This window comes from Mus musculus, chromosome 3, assembly GCF_000001635.26.
Source record: "Mus musculus strain C57BL/6J chromosome 3, GRCm38.p6 C57BL/6J".
In the NCBI taxonomy this organism is placed as follows: domain Eukaryota; kingdom Metazoa; phylum Chordata; class Mammalia; order Rodentia; family Muridae; genus Mus; species Mus musculus.
In genome coordinates this window covers 53,588,770-53,611,622 of record NC_000069.6, presented here as the reverse complement: position 1 = coordinate 53,611,622, position 22,853 = coordinate 53,588,770, and the positions used below count along the sequence as shown (strand labels likewise).

At 42.5% G+C, this 22,853-nt stretch overlaps 1 protein-coding gene across 1 annotated transcript in view; it reads left to right on the top strand.

Annotated features, from left to right (window-relative positions):
- The window catches only part of Frem2 (Fras1 related extracellular matrix protein 2), a 144,656-nt gene that overhangs the window by 46,971 nt on the left and 74,832 nt on the right, over positions 1 to 22,853 (top strand). The window contains exon 3 of the mRNA NM_172862.3: positions 21,762 to 21,908. Coding sequence (NP_766450.2) covers positions 21,762 to 21,908 — 147 coding nt within the window. The remainder of the gene's footprint in view (positions 1 to 21,761; positions 21,909 to 22,853) is intronic.

The following is a 22,853-nucleotide window of genomic DNA, read 5'->3' as shown; positions in this document are numbered from 1 at the left end:
AGCTTTTATTCTTACTTTAAAAATAAAAAAATCATTTATCAAAACAGCAATTACTCATCCTCACAAGAGGAAATTACAGCAAGTTCTCTTTAAAATACCCACTTGGAGAATGACTTGGAGGGACGTAAATGCCTGTTGCTGTAGAGCTTTGCTGCATCGGTGATGAGCCCAGGATGCAGGGATTAGTCACAGAGAGAGCAGGTCATGTCAAAAAAGTGAAGCTGTTATCTGGCGATTCTCCTGACAGGTAAACCTGTGAGCAGCTTTGAGAACCCCAGCTCCTCTCTGAGCACCATCTGTACCAGAGCCCCAGGTGACTGGAGGAATGGCAATTAGCCCACCTGACTTCTTACAGCCAGAGATGCACTGTGGGGTGAAAGCTGTTCCCCACCCACAGTTCCACAACAGACAGTGGAAGACTGAGTGCTAAGGATGCTAGGTCCCAGAGCCCTTTGAGTGTTAGACCACCCAGTGTCCTGACTGTCCCCAGCCCCTCCACACTAGGCCTGATGGCTCTGTCAATTCACTAAAGCTTTTCTCTGCCATCGATTTTCATTCAATGATATAAGCTACCTCAGACCTTGAAAGATAATTTTTAACTAGAAAGTAACCTATTTAGAAGGAGTTTTTAAGCAAGTGGCTCTAGCTGGTGCATTCTCTGCCCTTGGGAAGCTACAGAATTGCTTCAAAAGTAAAGTAAATAACTTAAAACTGGATGCCTGAAAATCGGAGCAGAGAGACTCATCTGTGCAGAGAATTCATTTAGAGATACAAGGATTTTATTAACTGAATCTCTTTGAAATCAGGCAATAGTTTTTGAGAAGCTAGAAACAGTAAATGCATTTTATTATAGAATTATATGTCATTTCAGCGTGTGAAATATCTGTGAAGGTTTGCGATGAACGTTTTCAATATTTGCACGCATGTACTCACACACATCTGCAGACAAAGGGAGGGCAAAGGGAGGAAGAGGGGGAGATGAAGAGGAGGAAGAGAGGGGCTGGAGAGGGGCTGAGGTGTTTATTTAAGACAGGCTTCTGTCTATCCGTTGTCAGATGTGTTACTTAAGTGTTATGTGCCGAGGCGGTTTCGAGCATGAAGTTTATGGGGGAAGACAAACCACAGGTTTATGGTTAACTCTCCCCTATTAGGAAGGCAAGAATCGTTGGTTAATCCCAGTTAAAATAAGTCATGGAACTCATCGGGGAGACATTCATATGGAGGATAACACATATCCCTATACTTTAGTAAAAGTCCCACTTGCCAGTAAGGACAATGGGGTTGCCCAGGCCTGTAACTCATTACAAGCTGTCTGTTCTCCCTTCTGCTTCCAGAGTTCGCTCCTTGCTTCTGTTTTCTCCCACCACGAATTTGTCAATGGCATCTGCTCTCCCCCTCCCTCTCCCCCCTCCCCCTCCCTCTCCCCCCTCCCCCTCCCCCCTCCCCCTCCCCCCTCTCCCTCTGTCTCTTGCTCAAAGGCCTTTGCTGCTTTCTCTACTTTGTTTTTAAAGTCTTGGCTTCAACACATTTTCCTTCAGGAATATTTGCCAACCGCCACAGAGGCCTGTGTGTGCTCCCCTCCCATGGGAGTTCTGAACGTGGCACACACGTCTGGGCCCATCCGTCTCCCTCATTCTTGTTTTTTCCATTCTGGCACACCCCCTTATTAAACATTGCATACTCAAGGTGGCAAATAAAGAAATAAAACAAGTAATGAGCACCACTTTCAAAAAATCAGGAACTTAAGAAAGTCTGCAAATGTATGAATGCTAGAAGTATAAAATACATGTGATTCATGGATGCATTCATTATTTTATTTTATTTTACCTATTTTTTATATAGATTTAAAATAATTTATTTGGATGCAGACAATGATACTGAGATATTTTCAATAGACATCAAGTTTTTTTTTTTCTGAGCCAAAAACATAAGGAAATACATAGGAAAAACAATGTATATTATACATTCTCTATTTGTTTACATGCTCACATACTAGAATTTTTCTCCAAAATATTTTAATGTTTAAAAATAATTTTTAAATATTAATTTTTTGAAATATAATTAAAATTTTAAACATTATTTTTTTGAAATATAAATTTTAGCTTTTGATTTAGGATGAAATGTTCTATAGATATCTGTTAAATCTATTTGTTTCATAACTTCTGTTAGCTTCACAGTGTCTCTGTTTAGTTTCTCTTTCCATGATCTGTCCATTGCTGAAAATGGGGTATTGAATTCTCCCACTATTATTGTGTGAGGTGCAATGTGTGCTTTGAGCTTTCGTAAAGCTTCTTTAATGAATGTGGCTGCCCTTGCATTTGGAGCATAGATGTTCAGAATTGAGAGTTCCTCTTGGAAGATTTTACCTTTGATGAGCATCCTTTTTGATAACTTTTGGTTGAAAGTTGATTTTATTCAATATTAGAATGGCTACTCCAGCTTGTTTCTTGGGACCCTTTGCTTAAAACATTGTTTTCCAGTCTCTTACTCTAAGGTAGTCTCTGTCTTTGTCACTGAGGTGCATTTCCTATATGCAGCAAAATGCTGGGTCCTGTTTACATATCCAGTCTGTTAGTCTCCGTCTTTTCATTGGGGAATCGAGTCCATTGATGTTTAGAGATATTAAGGAAAAGTGATTGTTACTTCCTGTTATTTTTGTTGATAGAGGTAGAATTATGTTTATGTGGCTGTCTTCTTTTAGGTTTGTTGAAAGAAGATTACTTTCTTGCTTTTTCTAGGGTGTAGTTTTCCTCCTTGTGCTGATGTTTTCCATCTATTATCCTTTCTAGGGCTGGATTTGTGGAATGATATTGTGTAAATTTGGTTTTGTTGTGGAATATCTTGGTTTCTTCATCTATAGTCATTGAGAGTTTTGCTGGGTATAGTAGCCTGGCTGGCATTTGTGTTCTCTGGGGGTCTGTATGACATGACATCTGCCCAGGATCTTCTGGCTTTCATAATCTCTGGTGAGAAGTCTGGTGTAATTCTGATAGGTCTTCTTTTATATGTTACTTGACCTTTTCCCTTACTGCTTTGCATATTCTTTCTTTGTTTTGTGAATTTAGTGTTTAACTATTATGTGATGGAAGGAATTTCATTTCTGGTCCAACCTATTTGGAGTTCTGCAAGCTTCTTGTATGTTTATGGTCATCTCTTTCTTAAAGTTAGGGACATTTTCTTCTATAATTTTGTTGAAGATATTTACTGGTCCTTTAAGTTGGGAATCTTCACTCTTCTATACCTACTATCCTTAGGTTTGGTCTTCTCATTGTGTCCTGGATTTCCTGGATGTTTTGGGTTAGGAGCTTTTTGCTTTTTGCATTTTCTTTGACTGCTGTGTCAATGTTGTTTCTATGGTATCTTCTGCCCCTGAGATTCTCTCTTCTATCTCTTGTATTCTGTTGGTGATGCTTGCATCTATGACTCCTGATCTCTTTCCTAGGTTTTCTTCTCCAGGGTTGTCTTCCCTTTGTGATTTCTTTATTGTTTCTACTTCCATTTTTAGATCCTGAATGGTTTTGTTCAATTTCTTCACCTGTTTGGGTTTGTTTTCCTGTAATTCTTTAAGGGATTTATGTGTTTCCTCTTTAAGGACTTCTACCTGTTTATCTGTGTTCTCTTTTATTTCGTTAAGGGAGTTATTTATGTCCTTAAAGTACTCTGTCACCATCATGAGGTGTGATTTTAAATCAGAATCTTGCCTTTCTTGTGTGTTGGGCTATCCAGGGCTCACTGTGGTGGGAGAACTATGTTCTCATGATGCCAAGTAGCCTTGGTTTCTGTTGCTTATGTTCTTGCCCTTGACTCATGCCATCTGATTATCTCTGGTGTTATCTGGTCTTGCTATCTCTGACTGTGGCTTACAAACCTGTATGTCAGTACTCCTGGGAGACCAGTTCTCTCTGGAGGAATCTGCGTATGGAGAGCTGTGGCACAGGGTCAGCTCTGGGATGCAGACAGAGACTGACAATAAGGATCCTGTCCCCAGCTGTTTCTTGATTCCTATGTCCTGATGGCTCTCGGCCGGTCCCTCTTGGACCAGGAATTTGAACAGAAGTGGTGGTCTTACCTGTCTTCAAAGGTATGTCAGCACTCCTGGGAGACCAGATCTCTTCTGGCAGTATTTGGGTATGGAGCGCTGTGGCATAGGATCAGCTCTGGGCACAGACCACATTTATTATTTTAATCCATGTGATTAAAACCCTCCATCAAAGACATGTAAGAGAGAGTGGGGAACCATATTAGAACATTTCTATGCAATGTCTATGACAAAACGCAGGCTGCTGGAGAGGAACTGGTTTATCATCTTTGTTTTGATATGCAGCATGCAAACCAGTTTAGGACTCTTAGTTTGAAAATTGGAAGAAATAGTAAATTTAAACTAAATGACTTAAGAAATGTTTAGAAAACAGGACAGAGCAATGAAGGAAAGTACTCCAGTCAGTGTCTGATGAGCACTAGGCAGTCACTAAGTATTGATTCCTGTTGAAGGGATGCTGGAGAGGCCTCATCATGTTCCAGGACCAGGATACTTAGTATAGTTTACATGGAGGTATCTGAGAAGCAGGGGTTGGAAGGATAGGGGAGCTCCTCCGTGCATCTCCTTCTCTAGTCAGTGGGTGTCAAGAAGAGGTTGTAAATGAATAATATGTTTGCTGACATTTGGAGAGACATAGTCAGGGCACATGGAAAATGGATAAGGGAGAAGGGTGAAGTAGGGGGCAGGTAGAGGAATTACATGGGGCTGAAATAAGCAAGTTGCTATAGAAGAGGAGAAAAAGAGAAGGAATTCCAGGTATGTTTAGAACTTAGGAGTTGATTAGATAACGGGTATTGTGAATTAGAGAGAAGTCGGTGTGACTCCTGGGGTTCAGCTCTAGTGGCTAAAAGGGAAGCAGCAGCATTTTTATTCTCTATAACATGGAGCACAAGAGATGGCTAAAAGCAGAAGCATAATGCAAATTGAGTTTGGGGTATTGAGAGATCCTGGTTCCTGGACACCAGGGCTGACACACTTGCTGTGGGGATGGATGTTCCTGCTCCATCTCCAGTTGAGATGAGTGGGAAGGTTGCAGTCCCTGCAGAAAGAGGAGAGACTGTGAGGTGAGCTGAGCATGGAGCTCCAGAGACAGATGGCAGGGGGTACACATGTAGTAGGGTGCACAGTGGACACTGACGTGAGATTTCCAGGGAACATGGAAGAAATCTGAAGGAGAGTGATGTCCTGCTCTTATAAACTCAGATTCTCAGGCAAGGCATTCTTCAGAGCCAACATTAACTAACTGCACACTAAGAAGTGGGATCTGGTGGGTCCCAGTTTCCTCACCAGAAAACAGGCTCCATGATTCTGTCTACCTCCATGCATTCACATGAGGATATGGAAACTTCACATGGCAGCCCTCGACAGTGTCTAGTCCACACTGAGCTCAGCAAAGTGACTCCTGTGGAGAAGTCTAGACAGTGAATGGGCAAGCAGAATGGCAGTGGCAGCCATGATAAGTATTGTTGTATAAAAGTTTCTAAGATAATTGAATAGGATATTGTGCTGGCTAGTTTTATGTCAACTAGACACAAGCTAAAGTCATCCGAGAGGAGGGAACCTCAATTAAGAAAATGTCCCACAAGATCAGGCTATAGGCAAGCATATAGGTCCTTTTCTTAATCAGTGATTGAAATGGAAGGGCCCAGTCCATTGTGGGTTGCACTACCCCTGGTCTGATGGTCCTGGGTTGAATAAGAAAGCAGGCTGAGCAAGCCATGAGAAACAAGCCAGTAATCAGTATCTCTCCATGGCATCTGCATCAATTCCTGCCTCCAGGTCTCCTGTCCAATGTAAGGCCCTGCGCCAACTTCCTTTGATGATGAAATGCAGGGTGGCGGCACAAACTGAATACACCCTTCCCAGCCCAGGTTTCTTTGATCATGATGTTTCTTCACAGCAGTAGTAACCCTAACTAAGATAGATATTTAAAAAAGAAAACTTTTAAAGACTTACTCTTAATTATATGTGATTAAGAATACTTGTGTATCTGTGAAGGGGTATATGCATGTGAGTGCAGATGCCCACAGAGGCCAGAAGAGGGCGTTGAATCCCTTGGAGCTGCAGTTCAAGGCAGTCGGGAGTCATTCAGTGTGGATGCTGGGGACCAAAGTTAAACCCTGCACTCTTTCCTTTCCCTTTCATTTTCTTCTGCTTCTCAGCCATGATCTGAACCCCCTAAAACCATGAGCCAAAATAAAGTCTTTCTTCCTGTCAGCTGATTTGGTATTTGGTCATAGCAACAGACAACAAACACACACCCTCTTCCTTCTAGTAACTATACCTGGTGGGCAACCCAAAGCCAAAATAGCCATAAAATATCACAATGGACATGTCTTACACAAATGCTAACAGAGCACTCAGGTTGAGCTATAATTATCTTTTCTAGGGTCTTTACCAATGCTTTTATACAAGTGAGTCCAGTGGTAATGGTATAAATAAGTTTGCTCAAATATTTAGTCTATAAATTATTTAAAAGTATATTTAATTATATATCGTATTTTCCTGGTCTGGAGCTACATGACCTCATCTCATCAACATTAAAGATTTATAAGTGAAGGATAAAGTGGGATGAGGGCTAAAGCCAGTGGGATTTTAGATATTCCCATTTCACAATGTGAGCCTAACAATGTGAGGACTCGGGAGCGGTGGCTTCCAGAATAAACCGAAGCGTAATTGTTTACTGAGACTATTAACTGAAGCCAAGAGGCAAATCCAATGATCATGCATTCTGCCCTACTCAGGAACAAACCATCCCTGTTCAGTTCCTGTTCCCAACCAATTTTCCTCATAAAGAAACAAAAGGATCATTCTATATTCCGTTCTCTGCTTCATTGCAACACCCACCTTGATGAAAGGACACAGTAGACTACAGTTGGTGCTCTGGGCACCAACAACTACTGCAGATAATTAAAATATTAATTGTGAAGAACCACCATTGTATGCTATCACTTTTTAAAATAACTGTGCTCTTGGTTTTTAGGAAAGTTTTATTCATGAAGTCTGTTCCGAAGCTCGTACCTTTATTATTGGTTCTTTTCTGGAGGAAGATGAGTGAGGGAATGTCCTTGCTAGTCTCCCCCAGTAGTGAGGAGTGATGTGGTAGGCAGTCCCAGGAAATGGAAAGTAGAGAGTCTTTGACCCTGCTTTTCTCTGCCTCATCCCTCCACTATCCACTAGGGAATCTCTTGACTCAGCCCCTGCCTGCATGTGAAGGCAGCTCAACCTAGCTGTCTTTGCCCAGCTCGTCTTATTCCAGCATGCATAGATTCCACCAAAGCCCCAGGTCCCATCTGCCACCCACCCTCTCCCTGCACCCCAAGAAAAGGATACAGGATCATAGTGATTTCTTAGCCAACAATAACGTAAGAGGCAGCATACCATAAAGATTCCCTGTGAATCTTAAAATTCCTAAATTCTGTACTGTTAGAAGCAGTCAGTCTTAGTTGCTTTTCTCATTGCTGTGTTGAAATACCCAACAGGAAGTGACGTAGGAGAGGAAGAGTCACGTTGCATCAGCAGTCAGGAAGCATGGGGAGAAGATCGCTGGTTCTTGGCTCTCCCTCTCCAGGAGCCCACCCCATGGATGGGTGCCACCCACAGTTGGCTCTCGTCCCACCTCAGTTAACCGAATCTAGATAATCCCTCACAGACTTGCCAAGAAGTGTGTCTCCTCCATAATTCCGAATCCTATCAAGTTGACAGTTGAGATTAGCTACCACACAACTGGAGCAAGAATGTGTATCTGTGATAGAGAAAAATATTTACTGAGTGTATTGGATTTTGGTCCTGAAAATTGAGAAATTCAATCCTACCTGTTGGTGTCAAACATGACATGTGAAAAGGATGTGACAGATATGCAGCACCCTCTGCCCTGGTCTTGGTCCACACTGAAGCCACATGTGCCAAGGAATACTTAGTGGAAAATTTAATGATCACTTAGCAAATGGGACTCCTTCCTTTTAGGCCTTCAAGACACAGTCATGACTCAGAGCCCCTAGGTACTTCTTCAGTAGACTCCATTTATACAATTTAATCCTGTATATATCCCTCCTCATCAAAGCAGGTGGGAGGCAACCCCCCAACACACACACACACACACACACACACACACACACACACACACACACAAACACACACAGTGTTAATTAAGGGCCAGAAAATATGGATTCCAAAATTAGAAAGAAAAAAAAAAGCCCCCTACTGGAGGATCACATACAGGGACTCTGTTCTATGTTTTTGTTTGTTTGTTTTTCTGTGATTGGATGTTTTGCCTGTATGTGTGTGATGCCATTGGAGGCTAGAGGAGGGCATCAGATCCCCTGCAACTGGAGTTACAGATGGTTGTTAGGTGCCATGAGGGTGAGTGCTGGCAACCAAACCTAGGTCCTCTGCAAGAACAGATAGCATCTTCACTGCTGAGCCATCTAGGAAAAATGAGAACGTGCGTGTATGTGGATATATGTATGCATGTTTATGTGCCTGCATGTGAGCATGCTTGTGTGTATATGCATGTATATGTATGGACGTGTGTGTGTGTGTGTGTGTGTGTGTGTGTGTGTGTGTGTGTACACTCAAGTGCATGCATGCATTGAATATGCAGTATTAATCCTTTTGGCTACAAGAAGTCCTGGAAAGCTGAATAGAGTGTATCCAATGCTCAGCTGTGTTTATCCTGTGATGTCAGGAGACCTCTTCTTCTGCCTTCATGCTTTCAAACTCTCAGGTACTCGGGCAAAACCTCATCTACTAAAAGATCTAGAATAGAACTAAAACCTAAACCATGTGTAAAATTTTTCTTGGACTCAGTGAATTTCTATAATCCTCCCCCTCTACCCCCACATGCCCTCTGGGACTAGCTATACATTTTAACATGGGGAAAACTACCAGCTCAATTATTTCCTGCAGTGGGAAACTAAACACTTTTGCTAGAAAGGTAACTACATCAGTGGGGGAAGTTCTGAGCCATTACAGGAGAGAGGTTGATCACATCATCTCATCCACACAGTGAAGATACAGGAATAAAATTTGAGTTTGTCCAGGACAGTCCTGTGCTCCCATTAGGCTACACTTGTACCAAGACTTCTCAGCATTAGCCATGTTGATGTTTGGTGCCGGATAATTCTCTTTTTAATATATTTATGATTTTAAATTATGTGTGGGTTTGTGTGGGTGCATGTGGGTACGCGCATATGAGTTCAGGTGCCCTCACATGTCAGAGGTGTCTGATCCCTGAGCACTAATGGTTGCAGACCCCCTGATATGGGTGCTGGTAAGTGATCTCAGGTCCCCTGGAAGAGCAGCAAGCGCTCATTACCTCTGAACCTTCTTTCTAGGCTCTGAGCCAGATAGTTCTAAGTCTTTGTGTATGAATATAGGGTGGGATCTATCTGTCCTGAGGTTGTAAGACCTTGGACTCCCAAAGATGCCAGCTCTCTCATCTCCTTTCCTTACCTCTCCTTTCCAGTTTTGACAACTAAGACTGCCTCATATAAGCAACTAGGGAGATGTCCAAGGGGCTGGGGAGACCTCATTCCATAAAGTGCCCGTGGCCCAGACATGAAGACCTGACCCCCCATAAAACCAGGTTTGATCGTCCCTGTGGTATCGGTGATGGGTTCAAGACAGGGCAGTCTCAAGCCAGGCGTGGTGGCACACGCCTTTGATCCCAGCCCTTGGGAGGCAGAGGCAGGTGAATTTCTGAGTTCGAGGCCAGCCTGGTCTATAGAGTGAATTCCAGGACAGCCAGAGCTATACAGAGAAACCCTGTCTCAAAAAACAAACAAACAAACAAACAAACATAAAAACCCAAAAAACAAAAACAAAAACAAAGACAGGGCAGTCTCAGGAACTCATTGGCCAGTCAGCTAAACCAGTGAGCTCCAGGCTCAGCGAGAGAACAGTCTCATGAAATAAGGTTAGTTGTGAGTAATCAAGGGAAACACATAATGTCCACTTGTCCCTTCTGTGTAAATATAGACACATGTGCATGTATACATATATACTAACATGCATGTGTGCACACGGTTAAGAGCACAAACACACAAAGTCTTTAGATGTTGCCAAAGAAAGCACTAGGTTAGGCTATATTAAAGACGATGTGCTTGCTTTTGGAGTATGCCTTTTAAAAGTGCCTGCATGGAGCATGTCTGAATTCTGTGTGGTCTGTTGTTTCCAACCATCGGCAGGGTTCACCGCATGCTGCATGCATGGCACACTGAGTAGGGAGAAGAGAAAAATGTGGCTTACCTTGGCCAGAGAGATGTCAACTGACCTTCATTTTTCTACCAGGTGGATACCAAAGTCAAAATTTCCCAGGAAGTTCATTCTCGGTTTCCTTTGGTTGCTCAGATCAAACGGATGCTTAGGTTGCGTTCCTTAGCAGTGTTTTCTAAAAGACCGAGGTAACGCCATACCCCAAGAACTATGAATGTGACTTAGCCAAGCCTTGAGAATACAAAACAAATAACACTGCGACCTGCAATTGGAAAGCTCAGTTTGTCACACGTTACTGTAATACTTAAGGAAATTAGTCTCATGGCTTATAGGCAATGTCTAATTTTTATCCCAGAATGCCATTGAAGATTTATAAGGAGGTCTAGTCATGGCTAATCTCATACTACTTCTTCCTGGTAATGACACATTTCCCCCTATGTATAGGACACAGTTCCTTAACATCAAAAAGTAGTAAAAGAACATTTAAAACCTTTTTCTAACTGGGAAAAAACTATTTTTTAGCTGGAAAGCAATTGGATCCAAGCTATAAATTATTTTTCAAACACAACACTAAATCTTAGTGTTTACGAAAGACAGCAATTGCCTCTCTTAAGACATGCTTGTCAAAGAAGTATAGACCGTGGACACTTGCTAATTATGTAGAGGCTAAATAGGTTACTTCAATTTCTTCTTCTACTTCGTTCTCTCTCCTTTCTTCTTCCCTTTCTTCCATCCTCCCCCACCCCCTTCCCAGCTAAATATGTAAGCAATCAGCTGAGCCTTAGTGTGCAGTGGAAACATGCATCACCAAGAGGACTCCATTGTATTGCTTGCCTAACTGATGGGATCAGACCAGTTACCAAAAGGTTTGACTAATTAAATACTCCTGCAGGTTAAGCAGCCAGGTTCCCTTTGCAGAGCTAATCTGAAATAAATGAAAAGAAACATGGTACTGACCTGTGACCCAAAGCCTGTGTAGCCCAGGGTCTCTGTCTCTGTCCTGACTGGAGGCATTCCTTCCTTCTGTCTCACCTTCCTTGGAAGAGGTCATTGGCCAGGCTGTGTTAATTTCCACGGATGCACTAGCTGGGTAACCATGCATGAGCCCATACACTATTTTCTGCTTAATTAGAAACGTACAGTTTACAACTTAAAAGAGGAGGGAAAAAAAAGCCTGGAGACAGAAGATGAACGATGAACCGTTATGGGGAAGGAAGCTGGGGTGTGAGTGGGGAGAGAAGATTGAAGATGACCCTGGAGATGGACCACAGGAGTGGGGGTGGAGCGTGAGACAACCGTGCATGCAGAGATCCAGTGTTGCCCATTCATTTGTACAGCTAATATGACTTAATCATTATAATTTTTTAAAAAAGAGACCCCCCCCCACCTCCACCCCCACCCCAAACTTCAGAATCTTAATTGTTCTGCCAAGCAGTCAGAGCTGAGAGAACAACTCCGGTTTCAGTCACCACCACCAACTTAAACAATAAAGACCTCTGAGAAGAGTCCTTCTAGTTCTTTCTATGAACTAAGACTCAGCAAGTGTATTTTGATTGATGAATGACTTTTCTGTTCGATCTCAACCAAACCTTCCACCCTCAGCATCGACAACAGAAACTGATGAGGAAAGAGGCGAAGTTGAAGGTTTGTTTGTTTCCCGTTTAACAATGAGGTTACTCAACACACAATTTTTTCCACTTTTATAATATAGTAGCAAAACACAGTTGGGCCACAATACCTGTGGGCCAGGAGGCCTTGCCTCACTAGGAAATCAAGTTTGAAGACCTAAACCGGTTGCTCCTAGAGGTAGTGGGCCACGCCCTCCCTCCTCTCTGCTCCCTTTGGGGTGGGGGAGCTGTCTGGCTCTGGCGCCACACAAGGAATTAGGCTTTGGGTTGAACAGAGACCCGGAGGCTGTAAAGTTTATTTTAAGAACATGTTGCCAGAGATCTAATAAATTGATTTGTAGCTTCGGGCAGGGCTTGCGTGAAATCTTGCCACACCAGGTGCTTGCTTTTGTAGTTTTTTTTTTCTTTTCTTTTCTTTTTTTTTTTTTTTTTTCCTTTTCCCCAGAGGGTGAGTGAGGGTGTGGATTTTCCTTAACTCTGCTCCCTGTAAAAGCCAAGTCAGGGCTTCTATGAAAATGTTTGTTTGCTTACATTTTTACTTCTATCGGAAGTAGAGAAGATGATAGCAAATTAATTCTAGGTTTTGAAAAGAGACGAAAGTAAGACCTCCTCAAAGTTAAAAATATACACATGTATATGTTAATACTTTTATATTGGCCATCTGAAGGGCTTAAATAGATAAGCCTATTAAAGCACCACTAGAGCAAGCTCAAACCGCCAGGTAATGGATCTGTCTTCAACAATTACATAACTGCTTTATAATTCATCAAAACCACACCTTTCTGGAGTTTGGTAAAATAGCAAGTGAGGAGAAATGGCCTACCATTCACCCCTATTCTAAAACATCTGATGTCTGTAATTGTATTGTTCATCAGCATAATTACTTATTTAATTTACTGTTTGATCAGCAAACTTAAGTGAAAGAGAGAAAAAAAAATCGTTAGTTGCTTGCACGGGAAGAATTAAAATAACCAAGGTAGTCTCAAGGCTGCAAACGCCCCTGAAACCTTGGGTGAGAGTTCACCTTGCAATTACTTGTGTTTACTTTGCCCTTTGCTCCTTTCAGGCGCACATTCAGGTGGATGTGCACCGGAATTCCTCATCCTGGGAGTGCATTCCAGCGGGGTGGGGGTGGGGGGACTCAGTTCCACTCAGGAGGTGACATGTGACACAGCCGGTCAGGCTTGATTTACAAAGACTCTCGAAGCCTAGGGCAGACGTAAACTGGGGCTCTTCCTTCTGTTGTTGTTGCAAGGGTGGAAATAAGCACGTTCCTTTTCATTTTCATTCCTTGTTTGTTTGGGGGGCTGAGGCTTGGGGGAAGGGGCTGTGCTTAGAGACTGGATGGAGCCCTGCAGGCTCAAACTTGAAGGTCCCACCCAGCAGTAGCCTGGTGGTTCCCTGCATTGAAGGCAATTACCTCCCAGCCCCCTTAGCTTTGAGCAGTCTCCAAATCCCTTCCTGAAATTAGAGACTCTGAACACTTCACTTGTGTTCTTTTTTTTCTTTTTTCTTTCCTTCTTTTTTCTTTCTTCTTTCTTTCTTTCTTTCTTTCTTTCTTTCTTTCTTTCTTTCTTTCTTCCTTCCTTCTTCTTCTTCTTCTTCTTCTTCTTCTTCTTCTTCTTCTTCTTCTTCTTCTTCTTCCTCTCTCTCTCTCTCTCTCTCTCTCTCTCTCTCTCTCTCTCTCTTTCTTAATTCTTTCTGCAATATTTACAAGTTCTCACTGCCCAAACCAGCCCAGCCTCACTGCTCATTAGCTTCAGGGTCTTTGCAGACCGTAGAGGGACACTCACTCATACCGTGTTGTTTCTATCCCAGGACATCCGTTTATGAATTCATTAAGTTAAGCAGATTAAAGGGACGATAGCATGGCCTGAAATTTCAACGTTGACCTGAATGGTCAGATGACTCAGAGGAAGCACAGGAAAGAATACTGGCTGTCAATAGTAGATTGACCCTGAAACAAACTATACTCCTGCTAACCTCATCCACAGAATGTAGAAATCCCTGACTTGTGGCTATAATGTACTGAATGGGGTAAACTGGCCCAACTCAGTGCAGACTTGAGCACCCTGCAGGGGCCTGGTGAGGAATGTGGACACTTTGGAGGCCATAATCAGCATAATTTAAATGTTCATAATAACACCATGGATTCTGTTTGTCTACCTTCAGCTTAAGACAGACAGACAGCTGTGTAGGAGGTAGAACGCCCTTCTAACATGAGCCCCAGTGACGTCAGAATTCCAGTACTGGGATGGTCAGGGAGGCGGGTGCTTCCTCTCCATTTACAGAGCTCAAACTCCTGACCAGAAGCAATGGAGGGGACTGGTTCTGTGATGAATTGTTTCATGTCTCAAAAGAGTAGCTTGTGGTTTGTGCTGAACAAACAAGGTGGTTTTCAATATTCACTGTATTCGGTTATAGCAAATCGCTGTGAATTCTAATCAGCAAACACTGGATGATTGTCCCTAGAAGAAATACAGGGCTAGGCTTTCTAAGTTCATTCCATCAGCCTATAGCTCTTTTTTTAGTTCTACTTCTGCTCAACACCTTATCTGATGAGACTTGGGCACCAACATTGAGCACACACCAAAGGATCGTGACTTTGAGATGAGTAAAACTTTGCTGACGACACTCATACATTCTTTCTAAAGTACATTATAGCTCTTGTGTTTTATAAAAATAAAGAGAGAAGGGATATATTTGGCGGAGGTGAGGTAAGGTGTGGGGGAAGGGGTGCTCCTTAGGCCCATGCTGAGTCATCCCTCCCCCCTGAGGGACAGCCACAGGACAGTATAGTATAGACTAGAGTTTATTGGGCATGGGGAGGGGAGTTGAAAGGGTAGTAGAGTCAGAGAAAGAGGAGAGAAAGAGAGAGAGAGAGAGAAAGAGAGTAGAGGAGTAGAGGCTGGCCATGAGCATGTGGAGAGAGAGAGAGAGGTGAGGGGAATGGGGAGGTGGGGGAGTGGGACAAGAGGACAGAGCAGGAGCAAGAAGGCAAGAGAGCAAAGGGGGCAAGCAGCCCCTTTTATAGTGAGTCAGACACACCTGGCTGTTGCCAGGTAACTGTGGGGCGGAGCCTAGACAGAATGCTAATAATAGTTTTCTTGGGTTTATGAATAATAGACAGCACTGTAGCTCTGTGATCTGAGGACATGTTAAATAATGAAGTCGTCAGTGAAGCCGGTCCACTAAACAGATTGTGAACTGGTCCATCCATAGACTAAGAGCTATGAGAAGGTAGAGCATCACGCATCATGTGATGCACTTCAGCACCACATGACCTCGCCCAAGACTGACCACTGAAATGCCTTATATTGATTTCAGGAGTCATGGATAAGTTGTTATTGTAGATGAATTTGCAAATACAGAATGGAAGACTCATGCAGATGGGGTACATACCAATGTTTGGTACAGTCTGTGAATATGTGTATATTCCTTTAGAGCTCTGGTTTTAATAGACATTACATGATTCTACAGCATTTGTGGAAGTGTGTATGAGGAAGCACATCCCAAAGGCATAAAATTGAGGCACACTGTGGACCAATACCCATGGCTTCTAAGGGAGATACAGGGATTGTTTAAAGTCTCATCCGCACGTTGTCTGACAGCTACTTACCAGCATTATCCGAATGAGAATAAAGAGTAGGGTGGACAAGGTAGCTCAGCAGGCACAAGGCACACTCGCTGGCTGCCAACTCTTGACAACCTCAGTACCATTCCCAGAACCCACACGGCAGTAGAACAGACTCCCTACTCCTACAAGCTGGCCTCTGGCCTCTACACTTAGACTGCTTCGTCTGCACATAGAGAATAAGTAATACAATATTTTCTAAGGAGAACGGAGTATGAACTAAGCAAGCCATACTTGAGCTGCGTCCAGCCTTGCTTGTGAGTCAGCTCTGAAGATGTGGTGTCTTCTGATCTGTCTTTGTTATGAAGGCTACACTTGTTTATGCTTTCCCGAATGTGTGTGTGTGTGTGTGTGTGTGTGTGTGTGTGTGCGCGCGCACATGAGTATGACCATGAGTGTGTGCAGTGGTGATCAACTGTGCCCCTCTACTCCTTTCCCTACACATTCTCTACAAGTTTTTCCCCTGTGGACCTGACCCCTTGTTCTGTGTGGCCTCTTTCATGCAACATATAAGGCACTGGAGGTGGGGAGTAGGGATAGGGGTGAGGCTAATGAAAGAAGTGATGTGCTAATGACCAACTGTTGCATGTGACAGTAATTTTAATATCTTGAATTGAAATACACTAATCTGCTGGGTGGTGGTGGTGCACGTCTTTAATCGGAGCACTTGGGAGGCAGAGGCAGGTGGACTTCTGAGTTTGAGGCCAGCCTGGTCTACAAAGTGAGTTCCAGGACAGCCAGGGCTATACAGAGAAACCCTGTCTTGAAGAACCAAATTAAAAAAAATAAAAAAAGGAGAAGGAGAGGAGGAGGGGGAGGGGAGGAGGAGGAAGAGGAAGAAGAAGAAGGAGGAGGAGGAGGAGAAGGGAGGGAGGGAGGGAGGGAGGGAGGGAGGGAGGGAGGAAAGAAGGAAGGAAGGAAGGAAGGAAGGAAGGAAGGAAGGAAGGAAGGAAGGAAGGAAGGAAGGAAGGAAGGAAGGAAGGAAGGAATACACTAGTTAATTAAGCTAAAATAGGGCTCAATGTATTAAGTTGTTTGTAAAAAAAAAAATAAAGTGTAGGGGCACTTCTTGGTCTGCCTCCCATGGGTCACAGAAGCTTCAGAGTCTAAGATGTTTGTGTCTGTGTGTCTGTGTCACCTTAGGATGAACCAACCCCTCCTGCCCTAGTTAACCTCATGTACAGCATCATACACCTGCACACACCCCTGAGCTGCAGGGCAGCACCTCCAGTACTTTACAGTCTCCGCTTGCTTGCTTTGTCCCTGCACAAGCGTGATGCCCCAGAGTTGAAGGCCAACTCCTAGGATCCAAAGACCCAGGTTGGCTTATGTTCTGTTCTGGACAGTATTCAGTAAGCAGTAAAATCAGCCTGACTCTACAAATAAGGGTATCTCATTCAGCAAGCTGACGGTTTCTTCTATGAAGAGCCCAAGGCCAGTGCAAAGTTAGAGATGAGTCTTGTCACAGACATGCCAGGGAAGTGTGTGCTTTGCATCAGCACAGCTGGAATCACCAACTCCCAGAAGCACAGCCATTAATCACCAACTCCAGCCTTGATGATGACTAAACACGACCTGCTTTTAAAGAACAACATTTCCAACATTTGCTTAAAAATAAAATTACACAACTATGCCTATAAACCACATAATGGTACCTAAATGTTTTCCAATATCAATCCTTGTTTCTAGGTGAGCCCTCTGCCATGGACCTACATCATCAGGCTTTAAATATCTATCTCCATCGTTGGGTTTAAAAGGCTAAATCCAGAGTTGCTTTTATTTCATTATAGATGTACATTTGACTTCTAGAGAAATCTCCAGATGCAACTTTGTTCTTAGAAACTGAATTTTATGTTACAATAATATTTTTTTCCCCTTGTAACTAACTTTTGTCTAAGGATAGATTCTTTCTTAAAGATAAATGTTTGGGCAACCACCCTCAACAGCACAAGTCAGTCAGGGTTGTGACACACCATGTTGTGGTTATTAAGTGGGCTTTGTCTTAAGGGAAATCAGGAAACCCGGTGCTTCTAGGGAGGTGTCACTGAAGACCTGGGATTCTTTGTTATTCTAAAATAACTATTGTGTTTGAACTGAAAGGGAAAACTGCAGAAGCCTAAAGGCCAGCTGGCAAAGTTCAAAGGGAGCCTTCTCATCTTCTCATCCAAATCTTAATAGCTTTGGTGTCAGGGCTCCGGGACAGAGCTTTGGGGAGTGTGGTTATCAGCTGTCGGGCACCTGTTGTGTAGATTTATGGCACAAACCATGGGTCTTAATTTGTTTCCAGCTCCTCAGGCATTGAGACAGCAGGATCTACTTCAGAAAGGCAGCCAATCACATATAAATATAATTTGTCCAGTTTCTAAGCTGGTAAATTTCATGTAAAATTTCACAGTCTGTCGTGTCACCCTAGTTCCCGCATTCCCACAAATTATTCACATTTACCGAGGTTAGAGGCATTTACATGCTAGATAATAAGCAAGGTTGATATCCACTGTTTAGGTAAAACACAGTTCAATTTTACAGGTCAGCAAAGCATGGATCCTTTAATCCCACCATCTTCCTACAAAATAAGTGACCGCCGAGATATTACAAATTCTAAACTCAAGTATGACTCACATGTTCAGAGGAGTCAGGTGGTATTTAAATTTAGGTTTTACAGATGTGACACCATGTTCTTTAGTTAAATTCCAGCTTTATAATACATTCTAAATTACCATGATAATTAACCTCTTTAAAATGATTTTATTCTTATTCTCTGTGACTTGCCTGAATGTGTGTATCTCTGTCCATGTGAGGATGTCAGATCCCCTGGAACTGAAGTTATAGAGAGTTGTGAGATGCAGGTGGGTCTTGGGAATTGAACCTGGAAGAGCAGTTAGTGCTCTTAACCACTGAACTATCTCTCTCTCCCCAGCCTCCTCTCATTGTGTCACAAAGCTCCTGATATTGTTTCTGGTTTCCTTTTAATGAAATCTCAAAAGTGCTGGGTAGACCTGTGACCATACTTATTTAGCCATATGAAATTCAGACCTGTAGATAAACAGGTAATTTGGTACCTTTTCCAAAATGAAAGATGTTTGAGATCTGTCTTTTAAAACTATATTTTAAATTAAAGGATTCAGTACTGAAAGTGATAGGTAACCCTTATTTAGAAATTCATATGACCTGGTAAATGAGGCACAAGAGAGTTCTTTTTTGTTTTGTTTGTTTGTTTGTTTGTTGTTTGCTTGCTTGTTTTCCTAACAACAAGCAAAATTAACTGCCTGCCTGCCCTCTAGACCAGCAGTTAGAGTGGGAAGAGACAGAAAACGATTAGATAAAGGAATAACGTATATTTAGGAAATGAGACTGTGGAAGGGATGGCAGAGTAAAGCTAATCCAACAAAGAGACTTACAAGTGCTAATTTTTGCTGGGGTGTCCTGATTCACTCAGGGGTGGGGCAGAGTGATATATATATATATATATATATATATATATATATATATATATATATATATACCACCCAATATATATATATATATATATATATATATATATATATATATATATATATATACCACCCAATACTCTTCAATGCATAGTATTTAGCAGGCATCAATATTTCTTGGACTATTTCAGGAAAGACGGTCAAGCTGTAAAGTGGTATAAATATTGTCAAATTTGGAGAAATAGACATTGTCTAGGCGAGCGGAACTGTGAGGGTTTTTAGACGATGCAGCATGCGAAGCCTGCCGCTAAGTAGCAATCCTTAGATTCACCAGGAAAACCAACTCTACCATTCCGGGTCAGCTTCAAAGCAAGCTTCATTAAATATTAAATCCTGACCAAGAGATGGACCTTAGTCAGGGCCTGAGAATGTCCCTGAGCCTGTGTTGCAAGGATTTAGAAGGAACAACCCTGTAGGCCACCACACTCTCCCATGAGGCTTTGTTGTTTTCCAAGAATGACAACTCCGAGCATCCCAGGAAGTTGCTTGCTTCCTGGGCAGGTGGTGCTTACAGGTAGTTTGGGGCACTGCACAAGTTCACACACACAACAACAAGGGGTTAGATATGGCTGGATGTTTCCCTTCTTAGCAAGTGATGGCGCACTGACATTCCTGTCTGTGAACAGATGGGAACTGCTTAAGTCGGGTAGTTACTGCTTCCATCTCTTTTCCCGTTCCTCAGATCAGAGCCTTCAGACTTTTCCAGCTATTCATGACCTATGTACTAGGTTAGATCAGCTTTTCTCTGCTGTAACAAAGAGCCTGAGATAACCATCGTAAGAGCACAGCCTACTCTGGTTGATTCGAATAACTGGCCCTCATCCTTTGGCCCTGTGGCATGGCAACAGATCATGGTGGTGTTTCTAACGCCCACATGGTGACTCACAAGCTCCTATAACTCCAGTTCCATAGATATATGCATACTTATGTACAAAACACCTATACACATAAAGTACTAAAATAAATACTAAAAAGATGAATGGGGGTGGGTGTTTCCCCGTGTTCCTGAGACTGAGGTAAGAGTATTGCAAGTTCAAAATCTGCTGCTTTGCACTATATAGTAAGACTCCACCTCAAAAGCCAAACTAACAAACGAACAAATAACAAACTGGAAATGAACTGAAAGACAGAAGTGTCCATAGCCTCATCACCTTGAAGCATGAAATCACCTTGTGTGTGCAGTTCTTTCGACATAGCAGTGTCCACAGCACATGTTGCTGCTTCTGCATCACAATGTCAAGAGTTTCCTGTTTATTGACTTTTGTGGGGTGCAGCCACTCAGCAGTACTGGGGATTCACCCAGACATCCATTGCACACACCAGGCAAGTGCTGCGAGTAGTTCCAGCCTCAGCCCTGTAGCTACTGTGTAGTGGCTGAAAGGTTTGATAGTGCTTTGACGTAGTACAATAGAGTACTCCTTGAGTGTTTTGCGTCTGGGGCAATGATGGGAACTATTATAGTCGATGCTTCCTTTCAAATCTATTTTGACTTCTTTGGGAGCAAAACTCCCATGGAAGGCTCACAGGGTCAGGTAACAGAGCGTCCTTTTGCTTCCTGCGTGCGTCTTGTAGGAACTTTTGAAGAGGCTGAGGTGAGTTAAATGTCAAACGATGAGGAAGCAATCCCTTCACAGCTTCAGCCGCATGATCTGTTGCCTTTGATTCTCAGCGAGCCTCCGACAGCATAAATTGTCTGTAGTTTTTACTTCTAAATATTTCAGAGGAAACAGACCCTGTGCCTCTTCCCCGATTGCTTCTCCCTGTGTAGATTTTCATTCGGTCAACAGGAGTCTTGACATTTCTCCCTCTCTCGTATTTCTCTACTGTAGCTTTCTTTGTGTCAACTCAAAAGAGAGGAAGCTAGAATTCGAACTATGCCTGTAGCTGTGTTTGTGATTGAGGCTCCCCCACCCCCACCCCCTTTCTCTTTTCCAGAGAGACTTAAAAGGAATTAGTGATGCCTTTGTTTATGGACCTCATAGATCAAAGGAAGTTGAGGGATAGGTGTGGAGTGGTCAGCTGATAACACTCCTTTCATTTTCCCAACAGAATAGCTCTCACATTATAGAGACCAGCACCAGGTTCATTTTCTCCCTAGAGGCAGCCAGCTCCATTTTGGTGGGAAGGTGGGAGGAGAGCCAATGAAAGGGGCTGTCTGTTTGCTCTCAGGACTGGAGTGGAGTCTAGTGGGAAGGGGAGTGGAGAAAGAATATTTGTTTTTCTTTAAGTGGTTATAATTAAAGCCTTCCACCCAATTGCTCTGTGAACCAGAAAGAGGTATTTGTGAAGGTTTTTGTGTGTGGTTTTTAAGAACATTGCTGGCCTCTGAATAGAGAAGTCTGCTCTCCAGCGGCACCTTGTGGTGAGTGGTTTTTAAATAAATAATTTTATCAACCGAGAGAATACATAAACACAAGGTATTTTGATCTTATTCATCCCCCTACTCTTCCCACATCTACCCCATCTCTTTGTTTCATGATTTTTTTTTTTTTTTTGCTTCAGACTACTGCATGCTTCTTTCTGTTTTCCAACTCTACCCCCAATCCTGAAAGAGGGAGGGATTTCTCAAAGATTGTATCATCCAGGAATGTTTACCAGTCAATTGAGAGGTTAGCTCCATCTCCATGCACGTGCCCTGGAGTTGCATATTAAATCCAGCAGTATTCTTTCCAAAGTCGCATAGTTTGTGACTTTTTAAAGGCCATTCATTCAGGAAAGCAGTAATGGCAGGTTTCACACTCTTTGTTTTCCAGGTGGAAACAGGTTAACCAACCAGCATTTTCGACTGAATTGGGCGTGGATCTCCTTTGAAAAAGAGTATTACTTGATCAACGAAGACTCCAAATTTCTAGATATTGTTCTTACACGCAGAGGATACTTGGGAGAAACTTCATTTATAAGTAAGTTTAATTAGCACTTCACCTGTGTTTATAATTTTTCTCTAGTGATTAAACCATAGCACGAATTTAGCTTGATGAATTTAAAATCTTAGTGAGATGTTGATATCTGATTTTTGGCTACGAAGAGATCATGTCAACAGATTTGTGTCAAGGTGCATGAGTGTGACCTTTCGCCAGTAAAAAATAAATTCGCAAAATTGGAAGTAATCACCAGTGAATTCGAAATAAAATCAAATGTCACTGGGTTAGAATAAGCTGATGTGCATCTAATTTATCCCCAGGGGACAAGTCATCTGAAACAGTGGTGTAAAATACTCATGACAGCTACTTTAATAAATAAGCAAAATGTATTCAGTGAGTTGTTAGGTATCAGACACTGTGCACTGAGTTTGAAGGCTCTGTGGTTCACTGTAAATTCCTTCCTGACTGCTACATCACATGAAAGGTCTATTCTGTGGGTTTTCTTTGTTAAAATATTAAATGTTAAATCCTAGTTGGTTACTTCTGTCTTATGCAATAAAACCAAGAGTCAACGGCAAATAATTATCTTCAACTTTGATTCATGTCCACATTTCATTTCCTATAACCATAAAATATGGAAAGATATGAAGCAGAAATATAGTTGGTGTAGAGTTCTGAAGCCCTTGATGACACAGAGATGTCACTTTGAGAAACGCCCACTTAATAGGATCTGTAAACACAAAAGAGCTTTGTGGAGGGGAACGATGAGGCAGGAACACATTGGCAGAAATATAAGGGCTGTCTCCGAAATTACTACTGAGAAACTGTGCTGGACTGTTGGCCTGTGAACATTAGGTCCCTATCAACAGAGGTTCCCCCACTAATCTCTCTGCTCTTCCCTGGCACATTTGGACTCTGGATATTAATATTTTTTATTTTAAAAATAGGATTTTTACTGCCTGGTGGTACCTCCCTTTCCTAACA